Source organism: Centruroides vittatus, unplaced genomic scaffold (genome assembly GCF_030686945.1).
Source record: "Centruroides vittatus isolate TY-2023 unplaced genomic scaffold, ASM3068694v2 contig_439, whole genome shotgun sequence".
Lineage (NCBI taxonomy): Eukaryota > Metazoa > Arthropoda > Arachnida > Scorpiones > Buthidae > Centruroides > Centruroides vittatus.
The window spans coordinates 3,387,039-3,409,716 of record NW_027122239.1 but is presented as its reverse complement, the minus strand read 5'-3'; the positions used below and the strand labels follow the sequence as shown (position 1 = coordinate 3,409,716).

Sequence of the window (22,678 nt, the reverse complement as noted above, 5' to 3'; positions counted from 1 at the left end):
TCAAAATAATTTAACCTAATACTTTTACATTCAATTTTGAAAAATACACTTCACATGAATATGCAATATAGTATTTAAAATTTTTATTAAAAATCATAATTATTGTAAAAGTGTTCCAAAATATTCAATTATAATAAATCTTTTCATTCATTGAAATAAAGCTATTATCTATTTCCTTCCAATTAATATTTAGGAGTCTTTAAAATTTTGAATTTACATAACTAATGTCTATTTCTTAATGAAATTTTAAAAGTAATGTTATCCATTCATTTTTTAAATATAATAAAAGCATTATAATTCCTCATGTTTTTACCATTGGAAATATCTTACAGTGATCTTAAAAAGTTTTTATAAGAAACATTATGTAGTAATTTGATTAATTCAGTTTATTTTTAAAATATAACCTACTTTTAAATAACTTCAAAAGACCATAAACATAAATATGCTTTAAAAATAATGAAGTGATTTTTATTAGGAAAGTCAATCTAGAGTCTTGTTTAATTCAAAAATGAAGAAAAACATAAAACATATTAATATTTATCACATGTATGTAGAAGATAGATCTACAGTATGTGTGCAGTTTTATACTTCAATAATCAGATGTACAAATTATGTGTAAATAATATTTTGAAAGCCTAACTTTTGAAGTTTTTTTATGTAATAATTTTATCAATGTGTAAAACTAATTTATTTCATTTTGTTTATAGATCCTGCTAACAGTCCCAAATGGTAACAGTCAAAGAAAAAATTAATTGCATGCTTTGCCTTGCAGAATTAAAATTAACAACAGCTGTTAGAAGAAAATACACTATTCATTACAGTAAACATGTCATAATAAATAGTGTACTTCTAACAGTTTGGAATCACTAACAAGCTCTGTAAATAAAGTAGAAAATTAGTTCTATATTGATAAAAGTATTATGTAAAAAACTTCAAAAGTCAGACTCTCGAATATCATTTACTGCATAGTTTTAACATTTGTACATCTTTAATTAGTGAAGCACTAGATGATGCACCTAGCAATGCTCAGTTTAAGAAACAATCAGCAAGGCATGTTAAAAATATATTGAGTAATGAAAACAACAGTCATATTCTTCTTGCATTTCATGTTTTGAATTATAGTAAATGTTTGACATTATTTTTGGTAAAAATAAAAATGTATTTCAACCTATAAATATCAATGATGATTTAATTATATTATCTCTGTTGTTATTAGTTAGTGACCTAATTTATATATGTTGAATACTTGCTTTCATTGCAGTGTCAACAGATTTTGTTGTTGATTTTCTCTTAATACAATCAATTTTTTTGTTTATGTATGTTTATATGGATTTGTTCCATTATATTTTACAGAAACATTTGCAAAAGTTAAAAAAATTTCTCTCAAATGACGAAAAAAGTAATTCTTAGTACAGAAATCTGTAACAAAACTGTTTAAATTGACATACTTCAAGAGACAGTAATTATATTTAAAGAAACATTGAAATTAAGATGGAAAATAATATTAGTATATTATATAGAAACCAACTTTAAATTACTGGAAATTAGACTTAATATGAAAATTATCACCTTTATTTGCACGTATTCTATTTTATTGTTCTTTTTTTAATTTGAGTTGTAACTGAAGATGACCGTTGAAAACGATCGAAAACGTTTTTATTTTTGTTAAAACATTTGTGCTGGACAATTAAAAGTGATAATTTTCATATTAGTATATTATATTATAATATACTAATATGAAAATTATCACTACTATCAGTACTTTCAAAATATTCATGCATCATTAGGTTTTACATTAGAAGTGATAAAGTAAATTACTAGTTTGTATATATGAGCCATTCACGAGCAAAATCGATTATCTCCGCATTTCAAATTTTTTAAAATTTTAGTGTCAAAGCACTTGATATACTTGTAACTTTTTATATTCATAACAAGTTTCCCTAATAATAAGGATCAATACCACTTACTGACAAAATTTCATTGCCCATCGAAAAAAATTTTATTTATTTCAGAAGCTAATCTAATTAACTCCACACTGTAACATTAATCTGCCATCACATACTGTGATTGCAATGCTGCAGATAATGGTAAATTATTTAATGTTATCTCGTCACAAAAAGTAAGTAAAAGAAATTAGTTAGTTACAGTCCAAACTGCAGAAGTAAGTATACTTGTGGAATATTGAATGATTGTTTTAATTTTGGTGGCAATTGTTTTTAGAAAAAAGAAAAGTTATACTGGTTATATCAAGATGGATGAAAGTAAAAATGATTTTTATTCCTCCTACTAAACATGATTCTTACAAAAATTTAAGAACAAGTCGACATGATGGGACTTCAAATATAGCTGATGAAGAAGACATCATTTATGTTGCTGAATAATCAATTTAAACAAAATAATAATAAAAACAACCATTGTAATAGTAACAGAACAGTTATTATTCATTTTTACAAAAAATCTTTAATAAAAAATGTACAATAACAAAGTTTCTCTATAATAAAAAACTGTGGAAAGACTGAATTTGATGTTGTTATGTTTTTCACTTGCCAAATCGATTAACTCCCTCAATCACAACAAAATTGTAATAATAATAATGATTTTAGCATATCTATGCTATAATCATTATTATTATGTATATATATTATACATTTTACATGATGTTAAATAAAAGTTACATCTACAATAATACATTCTACAATGTTTATTTGAATTCATATTTTAAAAGGAATTTTAAAAATTAATATATATTATTTTGTCACTTTTCTCCACTTTTTATTTTATAGTTAATTGATTTGACAAGTGAGAGATACATATATATAAAGCAAAATGTTTCAATCCCTACTGAAACTGAAACCAAAACTTTACAAGGAAGCAGTAGGTCACAATCAGCTTGCTACAATTCATCCTTCAAAAGAACCACCCATTAACTTCCTCTATTGACTCAGCATGAATTCATGGAAAAGATTAATTAAGAAAGGGGAAGGAAGGTCTTTATGTAGGGATATGTGACACAAAAAGACTTCACTTTTGACTCAGACTTGAAGTTGAAGAGATAACTATTCATTTACTCCCTTAGCAACTATTCTTTAAGTTTGATTTTTGAATAATAACCTTCAGTTACATACAGAATACAGATAAAGATAATATAAAAACTAAATCTATATAATAAATTTTATTTGTACATATTCTAAAAGTAAAATGTTCCATCACCACAACACATAAATAACATAAATTTAAAATTTTGGCTTAGTAAACACTAGTGTTGTGTTGTGTTCCAAAGACACTTGGCAAGTTTTCCATCAAATATCTTTATTCAGTAAATTTAAAGATTGATTTACAATTTGAAAATTTCAAAATAACTTATAAATGATTTTTAAAAACATTTTAATTTTTATTTGATTTTATTTTGATTTCAGATTTGGCATAAAGGCCAAAATTGTAATTATTTTATTAGATAAATACAACACTTACTTGAGCCTGTGACCGGTGTGAAAATAAACAAAATCAAATCAACAAACGCTTTCCAAACACCTTCCATGTCCTTCCTCAGGTTAAAACGGCTGGATTCTTTTTTTATAACATCGTTCCAAACTTTTAAAAAACGAATTTGAACGATGACAGTTCGATTGCGTAATGTCCATTGCGCAAGCACTGTATCCGTCGTGTTCCCTACTGTTCTGAATCGTCTTTCTCCTGCGTGTTTAGATATTCTTGCGTTGCATTCTTTTTTAATCTTAGGGTCACATGACCCCATGTGTCATTGGACCTCAATCAAATCCTCCTTTTAAAAGTTCGGAACAATGTTAAAAAAAAAAAAATCCAGCCGTTTTAACCTGAGGAAGGACACAGAAGGTGTTCGGAAGAAGTTTGTTGATTTGATTTTGTTTATTTTCACACCGGTCACAGGCTCAAGTAAGTGTTGTATTTATCTAATATGCACCCCGATGTGTATGAAGAGGATATATTATTTTATTATTTTTAAATTTTATTATTACTTTTAGTTTTACTTAATTTTTAGGTTTAATTTATTTAGTATTAATTTAGTTTTTATAATTATTTTTAATAATTTTTATTTATTTATTATTATTTATTTAATTTTGCATGCAATTTGAACCCTTAATTACAATTTCTTTAATTAAATGCAACTCTCTTTTCTTTTGTGACATGACTATAAAAATTGTTTTAGCACTGTTTCGCACAAAAGAAAATCAAACTTAAATTTATTTTAATTTTTGTTTTATAAATTTGCCTGCTTTTTAAAATTTTTTTAAATTTTAATTTTAAGCAAGTTAACGTTAATTGAACCACTGTGCTATCTAGTATTCAGATAAAGGAATAGTAATTGATTAAATGACAATAACATCACTTAGTCAGTTGCATGTCATTATTTATATTACTGCTCTTAATAACTGAATTATTTTATTAATTTATTATTTCCAAAATAAAAATATTTAACGTGAAGTTAAATGTGTTGTGATGTTTTTGATAACAGATTGATTTGTAGGCAGTGATGTCATAGATTTGTTTTCTAAAATGAAATTTTATAATAATTTGAGAGAAATATGCAAAGAACTTTTGCAAATTTTTCTATAAAATACAATAAGACAGACTTGTAGGAAAGTATTATATATAAATTTAAAAAAAACAAATTTTCCAAGAAAAGTTGAGAGAAAAAAGACAAAAATCAACAACACTGTCAAATTTAAACTGAAAGTATTTACAAATACCTCATATAGAAACAATGTTAAGACAATGCCACGCACAAAATATCTCTTTTATTTACAAATATTTGATGGTTGATTTGATGTATATATTTATTTGATGGTTGATTTAATGAAATATTTGATCACCCATCAAATATTTGATGGGTGATTCATGAAATCTGTGTGCAGATTTCAGAATCACCCTGTACATTAACTAAAAAATAATTAAATTTTATACGTAATTACAGTTATACTTTATATAATAAAGATAGTAAAATATATTAAAGAGATTTTAAAAGTTTGAAATGTGATAACTGGTTTCAAAATATTCATAACCAACAATATTACATACCTGAGGTATTTGAGTGCTTTTACCACATCCTGTTTCTCCTACTATTATCAAAGTCTGATAATTTTCCAAAAGATGTAAAATATGGTTTCTATTCTAAAAATAAAAATAATTTTGCCTTCAGTTTCAATATTTTATCTCATAATTACATTATTACACACACACACACAGATGAATACACATAGACACAGATACACAATTCTGTTTTTACACAAATTTTTTTATATGATTTTGATTTAACATGTTTTTTTACATAGTTTATTTTTATCTAGTATGTTTCAATAAATTAGCCTCTCTAAAAATCTCCATTTGATTTTAATTCTAAAACACTATTTCATACTTCCTTTTCTAGAAAATTGCTCTAATAAAAAAAAATTCTTGTAATTTTCATTTAAGACTGCTTTGCATGCTCAAGTAAATTTTAAGATTTGTTGTTTTTTTTTTTTATAACTTATTTGAATGTAGTTAATGTCAATCAGTTTTTCATTCTGTCTTTATCTTGTGACAAGCAGTCAGAAAACTCTTAATTTGACATTTGATGATATGTTTGTATGATTGTTTCCTCTGATTTATTTCAATAGTTTAGTGTTTGTTGAAGTTTGAAATAGTTTTTGTATGTCATTTGGTGTTAAAAGCTAGTGATATTAGAGTATTTAATTGAAAAATTCAAATAAAAAATAAAATTAAAGTAAAATTTATGCAAATAATATAAATTTATTAAATTTTGCTAATAAGGAAGTTACAATGGTCCCTCTGATATATCTTACTAAATCAGAGGGACCATTGTATACTAAGCTCATCACCAAATTTACCCATAGTGTGTAAAAGAACCCAAACAACACATAGCTTATAACCCACAGACAAAAGCATCTCATTATCAACTATGAATTTAGACTAAACAAAATTTACACCAGATTAATGCTAATGAATTAGGCATAAACATAGCTCATAAGTGAAACCATACAATAAAATAAAATAAAAATTTTTGCCAGGACAAATATGAAATTTACAGAGAAATATATATTTCTTTTAGACTATACATGCATACATAGATGAGTCTTAATCCATTTTTTGTCCTTTCACACGCTTTGAGGCAATAACAATTCCATCAGCAAAGTCGACCTTTCTTTGTAGGTTTGACCCTTTATTTAATGTAATTATTAATTTTATTTGCTGGCTACTGCTAAAGGACTTTTATAACTATTTTACATTTTTCGGCAAATGGTAGCCTACAAAGAAAGGTCAACTTTGCCGATGGAATTGTTATTGCCTCAAAGTGTGTGACAGGACAAAAAATGGATTAAGACTCATCTATGTATGTATAGTCTAAAAGAAATATATATATATTTTTCTGTAAAGAAACCCTACAATATTTAGATTAAAAACAAATGGAAAACATAATGAAAATGATAGGCATGCACCTGGACTATAGACAATACTGATGATCAATTTCAGATGCAACAAACAGCTAGCGTATATTGGCTCTACTTTTAGATCTTTAGCTACTAGAATAAAACATTGCCAAAGGTAATTATGTCACCACACTCACACAATATGAAAATCCCCACAATATGAATAATTAAACTGCAATGAAAAATATTTGATATTCAAACAATAAGAATCATGGAAGCTATTTATCACAAGCTTAGCAATCAATGCTCTGCAACTTTCCTCAAAATGAAATCTAATTAAACTGCACTGGAGAACACTGGGATGTGTAAAATACTGCACACTTAGAACCTATAACCGGTGTGATATAAAAAAATTAAAATTAAAGAATGTTAATCACCACAAACATTTTCAAACTGCTGGAAGTTCTTCAGGTGTGAGACTGAATTACTACTGGGACAGAGTGAAATCTAATTTACAAATTTTAAGGGTCTTGTGAATTTTGTCATCTTATATTGTATTCATGTGTTTATGTACCAATTATATATTTACTATTAGTTGTCATTTTAAATAATTTCATATAGAAGCTACAGTAGAACATTTTGTTTTGGAATACAAAGAATCTCATGATTTTCAAACAGCTTAATAACCTGAAGCAGGCTCCTAAAAGTAGCTGAAAACGTTTTTTTTTTTTTTAATTAAAATGTGCTGGAATGTTTTCTGTACCTATAATGTGTTGTGTTGTTTACTCTAAATAGTTCCATCTTTTGGAGGATATAATTTATATTACTTGATTTAAATTTTCTAAATTACATAAATTGGTTTGTAAATTGTTTTATTTTTTGTGTTAGTGTGTAATAATTTTCAGAAAAATTTTGTGTATGTTGTGAGGAAAAAGATCCTGAAAATATTCTGCATACCTGAAAGTTATATCAGAGATAGTCAACAACATTTGTATTTACTAATATAACAAATTTTTCAAATATTTGATTGAGTATTTGTGAAAACAATCTTAAATTTTTTCCTTCAGCACTTTTAAACATCACTACACTAGCACTGCAATGACTAACTTAAAATGGAAATTGTCAAACTGTTCTTTAACAAAGCTACTGTAAGAAGCTTTACCAAGCAATATAATTGTAATAATGCATAATATAATGTGGCATATTGTAGTAATGCATAGTAAAAATTACCCTTTCACTATTCATTGAAGAATAATTGATCTTACTTTAAATATAGGCAACCTTTGTCTTTGCTTCTGAATTGATAACGACGAATGTGGATTATATACAAAATTAGTCCTTTCTGTTTCACCTTCTTCAGGTCGATCAGTACTTTGATCACCCGTTTCGAATCCTTCATTGAATTTAAAATATATATATATATATATCCATTAAATATAGCCTATAAAAATATTTAACAATTTAAAAAAAAATTATTCATCATTCATAAATTTCAAACCTGGTTTCCAAAATCTATGTCTGTTCGACATATTTATTAGATAAAATCGTGAAAAATAACAATAATAAGTGAAATTATACTAAAACTAAAGCACAATGTATTTCTCACTGGGCGCCGCCATCTTAAATCGGATATGACGATGACGTCATTCTGCCGGAAATCTAATCTGTGCCATCTATTATCAGTTAGTAGGTGAGGGAAGACTGGGAGATGGTGGAAGTGCTGCATGTCTTCTTATGTTTAGAGATGAAAGTAAGTTAGTAATGTTACATAATGGCAATATAATGCGTTAATAAAGCGTAATGCTTAATATTTAAGTAATTGTAAGCGGCGCAAGCGATGTTTTGTAGATATTAAATGTTTAAGTGTATTTTAGTTGTAAAATGTGGATAAATTCGTATTGTATGCTTTTTATATCACGAGAAAACAAAATACTAAGTTATAAACAACAAATACCCACAATTTTATTTAAAAAATTTTGAAATTGATGACTTTTAAGATATTTACATAATTACCTTGCAAAAGCTTGATTCAGTTCAAGAAAGTTATTTATATTGTTAGAAATGATTAATTACATGTTTATACGACATTGCTGTTGATTATATACATATAATTTAATCATCAAAGTATGTGTAAGCAAAATCATTGCATCAGGTATATAAACACAATGTTTATCCTGTTTTTTTTTTATTTTCTAATAAAATATGAAACATCCAATTGATATAAAATTCAAATTTGTTGTCAAATAAAGACAAAAATCTGTGGTAAGAATTGCTTGCATTAAATTCTTTTCTGTGCTTCTGTAGATTGGGTGTTAAATATTTAATATTTTACATATGCTTTACTATAGAAGACCATCATTCTAAATTTAATATTTCATCTGTTTTCCTATCTGTTTCGGCTTTTCTAGTTGAAAAAGTGTGCGCGTACTCAGTAATGTAGACTTGCAATACAAAAAGAAATTACTATGCAAGAATTGCTTCTATTTACTTGTTTCTTTAATAACATATAACAGTTTGTATAATTTACAGATCCTTGAGCAGTATGAGTTAATTCAATGGAGAATTACATTAATTAACATTGTGTAGGCCTAAATTATAATTAATCTAAACTATGTTTTATATTATTATGGAATAAATTTTTTCCAATTAAATTATGTTTTACATTTTTGTCACAATTTTCATAAAAATTTGGCAGCCATAATTAGTGTTTGGGCATTGTTAAATTTTTAATACATAAGCTCAAATTTTATTTGTATTTATTGTAAAGTTGTATTTGTGGCGTAAAACATATTTGAAAAAAATAATTTATACGGCTTGAAATAAGCCATCTGTTTTCATAAACTTTATTGTAATAGTATAGTATATATTTATATTTTATTTTAAATTAAAATTGTAATTTCTAATAATCAAAATTTATCAATTTTGAAAAAACTTTCTTCTTTACTTGAAAATGAAAGTAAAGTTCGTAAATTAATTAATACATAAGCATAAACATCAAATTGTATATCTTATAAAACAAAAAGGCATAGGCTAAAGATTATCATTTGCAAATCTTGGAAGTAAAAATATATTTACTAAATTATTTTTATTAATATTTAAAAATTTAATTATTATTGTATTTGCAAATCTGCTATTGAAATATTGCATAAATAACAAAGATATTAATTAATTTCTTAAAATAGTAAGACCATTCTTCTGAAACATTATTTCGTTTAACAATAAATTGCATATTGTTTTGGTTGAATGGTTTTGCTATTTTAAGATAGTATTTTTTTTGTTTGTGCAATATCATTTCATGTACCATACAGTACTGTACATAAGTTACCAGTTGCTTATTACATATTAGTAAAATTTATTTCAATCATAATTAAATTAAAATTATTTGTTAATTAAATCATTTTCACTATTTTGTTTTAGTCTTCATATTAAAATAAAAATAATTTTTTTAATGTATATCTTTATGGTAGTTTAAAATATATACAATTATCAGATCAAGTATTTTCAAGAATATTTACAGATTTACAGAATTTCTGAAAATAGACCAACTAAAAATGTTTGAAGGTTCTATTTTTAGAAATTTTGTAAATAGTTGTGTGTTGTCAATATTAAACAATTGTGCTTAGTATCTACCACATAGTGTTATTTTTATGTTTCCCAAATACAAAATAAAAAATTGTAAAAAATCTTTGTATAATTAATCATATGCAATAGACTTTATTATTCATATGTCAATGCAAAAATTAACAATAAGATTAATTTCTTTCAAAATTTAGAGTATCAATTGTGATCATAATGTTAATTATTAAAGCAAATATTAATCTAATAATTTATTCTATGTATAAATTTTTGATATGAAAATGCATCTCTACTTTTATCTGTCAATATCGGAAGATGGTCCATTATCTGGATTGAAAAATTAGCATTTCTTCAACTTCACTGATTATTAAAAATGCATTAATTAATTCATTAGATTAACTACAGTGGTTAGTTTATCCTTTTCAGACTAGTAAGACAATACAGTCAAACCAATATGGCTATAAATTATGTTTATCTTCAAAACAAAAATTTATTAAAAAATAAACTGCATGTAACTATCTTGTATCAATTTAATTTTACTTGAGAAAGTAAACAAAGACCTTTAACTGAAAATAGGTAGAAAGCTAATAGTACTTGGAGGGTTTTTCAAAGTTTATTTTATGAGTAAATTTAATATTTATTGAAACATTTCTATTTCTTATAAATTAATATTAAATTTTTAAATATACAAATACATTAAATAATGACAATTCGTTCCAATTAAATTTTTGAATAAATTTTAAAGTAAAAGTATTTTGAAATTTGTTTTAAAATTGCTTTAATAAATTATTTAATTTTTTGAAGGAATGTTACTCAATTTAAATATTTATTTATAATTTGTTTGCATCTATTATGTTTTAATAATCCTCTTAATAAAGAGGAATATTATCATACATAATAAAAAAAAAACTTTGGTTTATAATAAAAATTATATTAATATTTTATATTAATTTTTCAATAATAATTTTATTCGCATTTCTTAGATGAGAAAAACTATTTTATTTAAAATAATAAATTGATATTTTTTATAAATATTTTGATAGTTATGGCTTGAATATATTGAGTATTTGCTCTATTTTTAGTGATAATCAAGACAAATATAGCAATTCAAAAGAATGTAAAAGTTATGTTGCAGTGAAGCATTTTATTCTTGTGAATTGCAGTAATTTATCATGTTCTTTTAAAGTTTTGTCCTATTTTTCCTGTTTAACTAGAAAAGTTTTCTGCATCATGAAAGCAGTTTTTAAGTTTTATATTAGAAATATAAAGCTAAATGAATACTATTGCACTTTTATAATGTTGTAATCTTATTATTATGACAATAGTAATAGGATAATGCCTACTACTAATATAACAGTAACAGGGTATTCTCAAGTAATTGAAGATTTTTGATAAATGATGATCTGTTGTTTTTTGTAAATTAATTTGATAATTGGTAACAGTCTACTACTTTATAGCATACATACTTTTTTAAAGAAGTAAAAAAAAAATATACATTAAATTTAAAAGAAGAAAACAAATGAATACATATGGCATAAATTTTAAAGATTTAAAATTAATACTAAATTTCTGTTTGTTAATATTTTGATATTATTCTTATCTCATTAAGAGACATTTTACATATAAAAAAAAAAAAAAAAATACAAAAACAATATCAATTATTTAACTGAAACACAAAACTTGTTTTAAATTTCAAAATTACAACATTATCTAATATAAAAATTATTTAATTATAATGATTAAACATGCAAAGTCATTCTGTTATTTTTTAAAAAAGTTTAAAAGCAGCAAATGTTTTAATTTGTAGACAGAAAGACCTTTTAATGTATTATCTATTTTGATTTTCATTACCTAGTTTGAATTCTGTTTGTACTCTTATTAGTCCTATTCCCAACTATTTCATTCACTAATCTTTTTATATAATTGAAAAGAAAACTGTTGAGTCAATCAAGAGACTTGTTGACTAGATGAAGAACATTAATACATATGTATCTTCACATTGATATAAGTGTAATAAAACAATAAGTATAATTTAAATAGCTATTTCATTAAATATTATAAATTAATTAATTTAAAATTATTGAATATTTTTTAATGGTGGTGATAAATAATATATAAATTTTGTATTTTCTTATACTTTCTCAATATATATTTTTTTCATAAAAGATTTAGATATTTAGGTTTTTAAATTTAAGTATTTTCTTTTTTTGTAGATTGTTTTATTTGTGATAAAAATTTCAATTTAAACCAGTATTTTGACTTTATTGGTGCATTTAAGATTTTACTACAGTACATATATTGAATAGTAAAATTTTCTGTAAAATCTAAATACAAGAAATCCTTGTTAATTCAAACTTACATAGTTTGAAATCCTGTTAGTTTGTAACTGCACTTTTGTAATCTGGTCATTATGGCTTTGCTTTTATAGTAACACATTTTTGGATGTTTCTTTACCTGTGGGCTACCTTGTTTTTCTCTTATCTCATAAAATACGGCTGGTTTTCAGGATTGCAAGATTGGGCTAATGAGATATTTGTAGGGCTCTAGGCTATTACATTTGGGTGAATTACTACTTTTTAAGCCACTTTAAAAATAATTTGGGCTACATTTTGAGGAATTCTGCTTTTCTTTTTTATAAAACCTATCTGGCAACCTGTGAGGTTCTCATTGGACATGTACTGTTTACCTGCATTCTATTTATATTATTATTATTAATTAATGAAAATAGCATTCTCTATAGGTAACCATATTTCATTTGCTTAATAAATTACATCAGTTACATGGCATTTGGCATATTGTATAGATATATGTAAATCTTGGATAATTCGAAACTTGATAATTTGAAGTTGCAATTACTCAGTTCCTTGAATTTCAAAGTAATGAGGATCTGTATAAATTTAAAATTTCATTTTTGAATAATAATACAAAATATAACGTGAAATTTTTATGTTAAATATAATTTTAAAAAACTGAATGTATATTATTAGGACATTGCAATTTTAATTTTGCTTTTAATTTAAAAAATCACGTGACTTCTGGTCCAGACTGAAAGTTTGTATATAATTAATTGGGGCCTCCTGCCCTAAGCTTTCCATATCTGGTCTTGATTTTCATCTATCTAATGGAGTTGATGAAAATCAAGACCAAATATGGAATAGTGTTATGAAAATATGAATTAAACTATTGTATAAGAGAATGAATCTGCAATATTTCAGCTTGTACATTGCATAACATACAATGAACATGAACTGGTATGTGAGAGATTCTATGTAGAAGTTTCTGCAATGTAGAATGTTCGATATTGATGCTGAAGGTTAAACCTATAAAGATTGATTTTTTTTTTTTTTTTTGAAAACTTTATTTTCAAGAAATAAGGAAAAGTATATATATGAAAGTATTTTATATTTTGATTCTACATGAGGATATTCAACAATAAAAAAGAAGAAAGAATCACACTTTTAGCATTATCAATAGGCCTTTGAAATCAGTATCATTTATAATACTTTGATGTTTCATTCACAGGTAAAATCATCTAGTCTAGGAGCAAAGCTTTCTGATCCAAATAATTTTAGTAAAATTTTTATTAAATAATTGAATTATCTTGGAAAATTCAATTATTTAATAAAAATAGGTTTTTTTCATGTGGATGTGGCATCACTTTTTTATCTATTTTTTATTGAAATGAAATAGTTATGAGAGTAATACTGTATTGCCATGTATATCTGTTTTGAGTCATGTCACGTCTTGAGCCATCAACATATTTCTTTTTAAATCTGTTCTTTCAAACCTGGAAATTTACATCATATTAATCATAACTGGTATGGAGCATATACTATTTCTACTAGGAGTGTTGGTTTGATTTTGATATAGGATCGATTCTATTTTTTTTCCATAGATAATATTTTGTTATTCTGAATTTAAAAAAAAATAGTGCAAGCTAAAAAGATATAGAATAATCAAAATATTTCATCAAAACTTGCAAAATTACCTATTAATTTTTATGGCATGTGAAATATCAATATTTAAAGATGTACAAGATCAAATATTAAGGATTATTTATATTAGTTATTGTTGAGTAAATTTGTTTAATGGACTGAAGGTAAACATTGTTTCTGCACATATTCAGGGACTCAAAGCAATGTTTGTTTTACTTACAACAAATGCATATTTTTCTGTCATTCACTCATGTTTAGTTTTAATCACTTGCAATCTTTGCTAATGTTTATAGCACACACTATATATTTTTCATCAAAAGTTTAAATTTTTTTTAAAATTTGAATTTATGTATAATTATTAGCTGTCAATGAGAGAATCATATGAGTAATGAATCAATGAGAGAAACATATATGTATATTATTCTTACACTAAGTAACTTAAATCTTAAATATAAAAGCAAAGGATTTGTTTCAATGCTGAAGATATCATCTGGATGAAAGTATTTGATTAATACAAATGTCAGTTTATTGCAGACTCGTGTATATTAATTAAAAATATGAAAAAAGAATAAGTTGTATACTGTGTAAAAATTTATAATGTTATGCATTTATCTGATTATTATTATTTACAGTTTACATCTAATTTTAAATTGTAGTTAATAATTTTAATCTGCATTACATGTTTATTGTTTCAAAATTCCAAATATTGTTTGAATAGTTGAGAAAATGCATTATATTTGTTTTGTATTAATGTATTATATTTTGAAAACAAAAAATGCAACATTTTTTGTTTATAAAGGATTGTCACAATGCACCACCAACATTAAAATAATCAATTATCATAAAAGGAGCAAAGATTAAATTTTTTAATTTTTTATTGAATAAAAAATTTCTAGATCAATTATTTTCAATAAAGATATCAAATTAAAAAATTGTACTTTGTTATAAAAAAAAAGATATACATAAAAGTTAAAATTCAATTGATTATATATAAGCTGACCATATCATTTACAATCTAATCAGGGACACATTTCAGAATCAGTGAAAATGGGGTCTGAAACTAAACTTTGATAATTTTTTTTTAAATTTATTTATCTAAAACAAAACAATCTAAAGGAAATTGTAGTAAAATAATACATTAAATATCAAAATATAGTGTCTTCATGTTTAATACACTTTTTTGGAATTGCATTTTCATATTTTTCTAAAGACACATATTCCTTAAGCATATTGTATGGTGCACTTAACAATTTAGGTGAAGATTTGGTCAACAGATTCATCTTCATTCTTATTTCTCAATATTTTAATAAATATAAAAACTATTGCTATCAGGATATCATTTGCAGGATTATCAGCAATTTGCATGATTCTTTCACCATTAATAACCTATCTGATAGAATAATATAATATTAATGGCTGTTTTTTTATTACATTTTAGAATTGCTTTAAACAGTTTACCAGCAGTTTTATTGTATAATTCTGCCCTAAATGTTGAAAAAAGATAGTTATGATAAACAAGTGATTATTTATTGTGACATTATCATAATGCAATTTTTAATCATATTTTTAATTTATTTTATTTAAATTATATGCTCTCCACCTCAAATTAGTAGCCTTGCCCCTGTACATCATACTTTTCCTTTAACAATAGAGTTGTGCTGATCGTCTATTATCTACTTTCGGGGAAAAACTTTTGAATTGAAATTCCGAATTCCGGTTTGAATTTGGAAGTTCATATATAGTTAATTGGGGCCTCCTGTCCCTAAGATTTCCATATCTGGTCTCGGATTTCATCTATCTAATTCTGTTCTCGAGATTAAGGAAAAATGGACAGACAGCAACAGTGGGAATTTATAGGTCTACAATTTTTTCAAATTGCAGCCCAAAAAATCAAATCAACATCTGTAAACTCTAGAATTTCAGATCAGTTTCCATTGGTTACAAAAAAAAAAAAAATGAAGAAATCAAGCCATATTTGAAGTATTATCAATGAACTAAAGCATGGACAAGTGGTGACAAGTATTTTTGATATCTAATGTATTAAGATTTATTTATTGATCTGCAAATTGGTGATGTTATATTGATGTGTTAATAAAATTGTTCTATTCAAAAATTGATTCTATAATTAAATATTAAACAGGCAAAACCAGGAACAATAGCTGGAAATTGGGAACTGTGGGGAAGTACTCGATCTTTAGAGTATTCCCCGTGCAGGAACAAAACAAAAAAAAACTTTAAAGAAATAAATCACACGCTCTATGACTCCAATGCAAGGAACTTAAAGTTTATTTTAGTCCTTCCAATCACTACTCTGTCCCTTCACTATAACAGACACTAAAACAAAAGACACTAAAACAAAAGAAACAACACGCACAAAAAAAAACAATTTCGTGACTCTATCGTCTACACGTCCTCTCTCCATTCTTTCTTCCGAAAAAAGTCCCTCTTCTTCTGTTGAGCATGCGCAATCTCCCTCTCTCTCTCTTTTTTTCTTTCGAAAATGCAGCCCATCCTTTCTTTACCCTGCAGCCCACCCAAGGATCACGCAATAGAACACATGATCTTTGGACCACATATCTCCCCTCCTCCCATTAACTTTTACAACAGGAAGCTTTTACACTGAGGGCCTGTCTCTCCCTTACACTGTGAACCACCCAAGGGGTTGGTTACGAGCCGGTTAGGCAACAGAACACGTGGTCTTCAGACCACAGAACATCCAGTCACTGTATTATGTACAAATTAAATTAAAGTTAATAAGTAATATACATAATTTGATATATATATATATATATATATATAATCTTTTTAACAATTCTATATCTGAACTGCAATGAATAATTAATTTACAGTATAAATAAGAATGCAGTAGTTATTTGATAATATGTGCAGTGCTAAAGATATATAAGCCACTCTATTACATTTCTTTGTAACTGTGTCTCCTGCTTGTGTTCATTCTATTTCATTATTATTTCTAAAACCAAAAAATGTTACTTTTTATAATAATTAATATGTTTTTTTTTCAAATTTCTGACATTTTAGCATGTATTTCATTAATATTATCCTTTTTAATATTCGCATTAGATAATTATTAAATTTCCTTTCATTAAACACAAATAGTAAGTAAATATAGTTGAATATAGTAAGTAAATATAGTCGAGATAGTCGAAAACGTTATTATCACATTAAATAATTATTGCTGGATTGTTAAAGTGTTGTTTATGTATATTAAACACAAATAAAATTTCATTAATATGATAAAAGATTATAATAATATAAAGAATAATTTGCATTTAATAGATATTTATTGATTTTATTTTTGTTTGTTCTCTGAAAGTATCTGAATTTTTTCCAACTTAAAAAAATTTTTTTGGTAAACTTTGTAAAAATTCCAAAGTAAGTGTTTTATGAATTATATATTTTAATAGAAATTTTATTTTAATTTTAAATCTGATGCATATAAGATTAAATTATTTGCTTTAATTAATAAAATATCTTAAAATTTATTATGAATAAGAAATGAACTCAAAAATTAATTTATTTCTTATTCATAATAATAATTTTATTTGGTTGTCATTTTTCTTGCTAGAAAGTAATATACAGTTGAACCTGTCTATCTCAAATTTCACAGGAATGAGGGAAAAAAATCTGAGATATACAGATTTCAAGATATAGAAGTTCCTACATAGTAAACAGTAATAGGTCTGATTGTAGATATGAGTATTTTACTAATACAATAGCAAGTACAGTAAATGTATGTATTATGTATAAATAAAACATCTTTGCTAATCACACTACACCTTACACACTTTTTTAGCACTAGCTTAATCAAAACAAATGTTTTTGACCCCATTCAGAGGTTTGCCTCGGGTTATAAAGATATTAACATACAGATAAAAGAGAAGAACTGAGTTCTAATGGTAGAACTATAACTGCTATTTTTAAATTTACAAAATTTGAAAACAAATGATTTACATATTTTGAAAGTTCTACAAACAAATAATCTATGTACTTTTAAAATGAAAACATTAAAATAATTAAAAAAATAAAATAATTGCACATGTTATTAACAAAAATTTTTTTAGTCAAGCCTATGTTGTTAATTTGGCCTCATCGGGTTATCAACTAGAGACTCCATGCTGTGGATAATGTTTCTTTCTCCTTGAAATTAATGCAGTCACCTTTTCTAGATGCTTGGAATATTTCAAAAGCTTCCATTGATGATAACTTGTTGATGTCAAACACCTTTTTTTAATAATTTAGCCTGGTCCCAATATGATGACACTCCTGGCTTGCTTGCAAACCGGACAAGTTCTGTGGATAGACTGTTTGTACGAACATCATATTTATGTTCCCTGAACCTTTGTATTAACAATCTTTTTAGTGGTGCCTATGTATATTAACTTTCAACCGAATCTATCATCCCACACTGGGATAATGTATATTCAGGGACTAAGTTTAAGGCCTGTCTCAGGTTATTTTTTAAACCTCTGAACAGGTTGAAAATGTTTGTTTTGATTAAACTAATGCTGGAAAAGCATGTAAGGTATAGTATAATTGATATATTTGTTTCCAGTTTTTCTACATATGCTTTCAAAACATATTTGACAAACCTTAACAGATACATTTCGTCAATGGTTTCTGATGCCTGACATTCTTCAACCAATAAGGCACAAGCCAAACTCATTACCAATCAGAGAAAACAGTATTAACTGTAACTGTTATGTATTATATCATAAAAAATGTTTCTCAACTACCATTTATACTATCAGGATGTAGTCACTGAGCTTAGAATTTGTAATTGACACTTCAGTCCTTAATTTGGGACATAGAGGTTTTGGGAGAAAAATATTTGAGATAAACATGGAATATATATTAAATTTAGGCTGAAAATGCAGAAAAAATAAATAAATTTTGAGATAAAGAGGTTTTTCAAGATAAACATGTTTGAGATACAAGTTTAACTGTATTTTCTATAATTAATTAGCCATATTATAACTTGAATAAAAATCCAGCAGTATCATTTGATTATTAACATTATTATTATTTTCAGTTGTAAATAGAGTTTTATTTAAAGATGATTTTCAAAAAATTTTTAATGAAAATTATTAAATTCATAAATTCAGCTTCTTTCTCACTTCAGAAACAATTCTGATTTAATTGATTTTGATAATTAGTGATAAAAATTTTATATTCACCATTTGTCTGAAAATATTAACTTGCACTATTCAGTAATGTTGAATGTATTGTAATATAATTGATAATATGATTAAAGTCACTTCTAACATAATAAATGCAGATTTAGAGAAAATAAAGTTTTATAATATTGTGTTACATCTTAAGATTAGAACTGGTAAAATAAATTTTTTTACATCTTGTTTGGATGTTTATTTGAAAAAGAAAAAACAATGTTGCAAACAAAAACAGTCATTAGTTCAACTGGAAAAATAATTTACATTCCAAACATTACTTCTTTGTGTAGTGGCACAATTTGAACTTTTAGCGCCTAATAAAATTATACATTCTAATGTCTACTATCAACAATTAAGTAAACAAATGTCTTAAACAGAAATACTTATATATGGTCAACTGAAAGAGAATCATCTTTCACCAGGATAGTTCATCTTATATCAGTTTAATCAACAGCGCCGCTAGCTGTTTGAGTGCCCGTGTGCAATACCGATTATGCCGCCCCTGTTTAACTACGACTACCTACGCTGAGCTTGCCAGCAATACCAATTTGCTGCCTCCTGGATGTGCTGCCCGCATGTGGTGCACGCCTTGCATGGCGGGCCTGAGTTTAATGATGCAACAAAAAAAATAAAATAATTGAATATGAGAAATTATAGACCATCCATCCTATTCACCATTTAGTACCTTCAAATTTTCATTTATTCAGATTATTAGAAAATCATTTAAACTAAAAGCTAAAAGATTTAAAAGGTTTAAAGTGAAATATGATATATAATCATTTTAAATATATTCACACCTTTGACGTGTCCAGCATAACGTTTAATAGCATAAGGTGTGAATATATTTAATTTTGTTACTTAGGTTCAGTAAGCATTTCTTATTATATAATCATTTTTTGAGTCAAAACCAATAAATTTTTATTCAGATGGAATTAGTGTTACCACCCGTCCGGTTTTCACTCGGACAGTCCGGGAATTGACTTACTGTCTGGGTGAACTATTAATTTTGTCCAGAATTTCGTAGAAATTGTGAAATTACGATGAAACAAAGTTCTTGCAAATATTGTTATAAATTTACACCATTTGAACAACGAAAGACCTCACACTCACTGAAACTCATCTGCCATTCTGCTATGTTACTCTATGTGCTGACATGTGACGCGCAACCTGCATGCAGGTTATTTTTCGCATTGTAAAATGGCATTGCGCATGTGTCAGGAACTTCTGTTCGAACAAATCTGACCTACCGTCTGGGTTAGCGATTTTGTAAAGGTGGCAACACTAGATGGAATCAATAAATTTGTGGAATGCTAGAAGAAGGTAATTGCAAATGAGGGCAATTACATGTTTGACCAAATAAAAATTTTTTATTTTAAAAACATCACAACTTTCCCAAAGAATGCAAAACTTCTCATTCAACTTAATATTTGTATATAACTTAATATACAGTAACAAGAAGAAATTCAAGATTTGTGTGACATGCTTGAAGTATTAAGAACTAAAATATTCAAAACCTTAAATCCATTTAATAATAATTTGTTTACCCTAATCTTAATAATCTTACATAGTTCATTAAATTAACTGTCATGGATTAACTATGCAATTAACTGTTATAATAAGCTATAACACTTTAAAAAGGATATATAAAAAAACACAAATTTATTATTTTGAAACCACAGTAATGGATTTTATTAGTGGAATTAAGACTAAATCTAATTAATTTCATTTTTATTATACTTTCTTGTCAGATCAATAATGTCCTTTGTTATGAAGTATAATAATTTGATTAATAGTACATCATTTTGTTAGAACTAAATAATTTAAAACATCCATTTATTATTATTATTTATTGATTTTATTTTTTATTTAATAAAGATTTCATAATGCACTGATTTATGTTGTAAATCAATTATATTTAAATTTAATATTTAAAAATATAAATTCAAACTTTCATGGCGCATATAAATATAAATCTCATATATATGAGATTTATTTTATTATAAGCATATATTAAAGTAAATAAAATGAGTATAAAGAATTGAATAGATTTTAATCCATTTAATTAAAACTTAATATATTGAAGTTACTAATCTAAACCCAGTTTTGAAATTTTAAATACTATATATTGATTTAGATTTTATTAGCAAGGTTGAGGCCAAAGTTTTAAACGTGAAAATGTGTACGTCCGATGTTCAGCACTGCTTTCCTGTAAACCTAGAAGTTTGACAATGGTGTTTGGAAAGTCAGTGGAACTGTGCTCGACATTCCAAATGCCATTGTCAAACTTCTAGGCTTACAGGAATTTGGCGCTGAACGTCTGATGTACACGTTTTCACATTCAAAACTTTGACCTCAACCTCGCTATTATTTTTAAAATATGTTTTCTCTTAGCTTTTAACAAGTTATTTATAGTCAACTTTCTTAGAACAACCAAACTTTAGCAGTAATGTGTTAATATTAGCACTAGAACAAATGTTTTTGGAGTTCTTATGCCTCCATCTTTAGATTCTGCAATTTTTCAAACATAGAACAAGGTTTTTGACGGGCATATGACGACATTTGTATTGAACGTTTTTTTTTAATTTCTAAAAGTCAAACTTAAGATTTAGCACTTATATGCTCTGATGCAATATTATATTCTATAATCTACTTGTGAAAAAATGCCAAAAAATTAAAAAAAATTTATTGATGTAACTATTCTCTCTAAGCTTTGACTCTCTGGAATATTTTCTGCAAATATCCATGCCCTTATGGAACAGAAGGCACTAGATATATAGAAGTGTCCAAGTATTATAAAAAGTGTTAGTTTAATTAACTGACCTTTACATCAGGCTCATCAATATTTTTCTTCATTGAGTTTTGCAAGTGACATATCAGTGACATGGACTGATTATCCATTGCTGATTTATTATATTTTTATAAAATGCAATCAAGTTTTGTATAAAATTATTGAACAAACATATAATTGTTTTTCTTACTATATTCTGTAGATAAATTTAATTTGTCCATTTTGTCCACTGTAAAAATTATTGGGCTGCAATTTTTAGATTGCATACCTATAGATTCCCACTGTCATCCATCTGTCCTTCCTTAGTCTCAAGAATAGTTAGATAAATGAAAATTGAGACCAGATCTGGAAGCTTAGGTGCTAGATGCTCCAATTAATTATGTACAAACTTTTGGTCTTGACAAAAAGTCATGTAATTTCAATTCAAAATTTTCTTGAATGGAGTTACATAGATGAAAATCGAAAACAAATGTGGAAATTTTAGGGACAGGATAATTAACTATATACAAACTTTGATGCAAACTGGAAGAAATGTTTAATAAAATTATATTAGCCAGGACATAAACATACTTTAAAAAATATTCACAAAAGAATTCTTCTTTGGACGTAACTGTATAAGTGTCTTCATCTGTTGTCCCTTTGTATACCTTTAGGATTAACAATTTCATGACCTTTCCAAAGAAGAATTCTTTTGTGAATTTTTTAAAAATGGAAGTCATGTTATTTCAGTTCAAAAATTTTCTCCTGAAACGTGTTAGATAGTTGACTGGCACAATTCTATTGTTA

At 25.9% G+C, this 22,678-nt stretch overlaps 2 protein-coding genes across 2 annotated transcripts in view; one reads left to right on the top strand and one right to left on the bottom strand.

Annotated features, from left to right (window-relative positions):
* Positions 1–8,059, bottom strand: part of LOC136977056 (probable ATP-dependent RNA helicase DHX35) — a 39,969-nt gene extending 31,910 nt beyond the window's left edge. Inside the window, exons 1-3 of the mRNA XM_067272492.1 lie at positions 7,903–8,059; positions 7,670–7,797; positions 5,056–5,148 (exon numbers count right to left, since the gene is read on the bottom strand). Of these exons, the coding sequence (XP_067128593.1) occupies positions 5,056–5,148; positions 7,670–7,797; positions 7,903–7,933 (252 nt within the window). The 5' untranslated portion in view covers positions 7,934–8,059. The remainder of the gene's footprint in view (positions 1–5,055; positions 5,149–7,669; positions 7,798–7,902) is intronic.
* LOC136977054 (breast cancer anti-estrogen resistance protein 1-like) overlaps positions 8,048–22,678 on the top strand; it is a 56,088-nt gene continuing 41,457 nt past the window's right edge. Inside the window, exon 1 of the mRNA XM_067272489.1 lies at positions 8,048–8,154. The gene's annotated coding sequence lies outside the window, so the exon portion shown is untranslated. The remainder of the gene's footprint in view (positions 8,155–22,678) is intronic.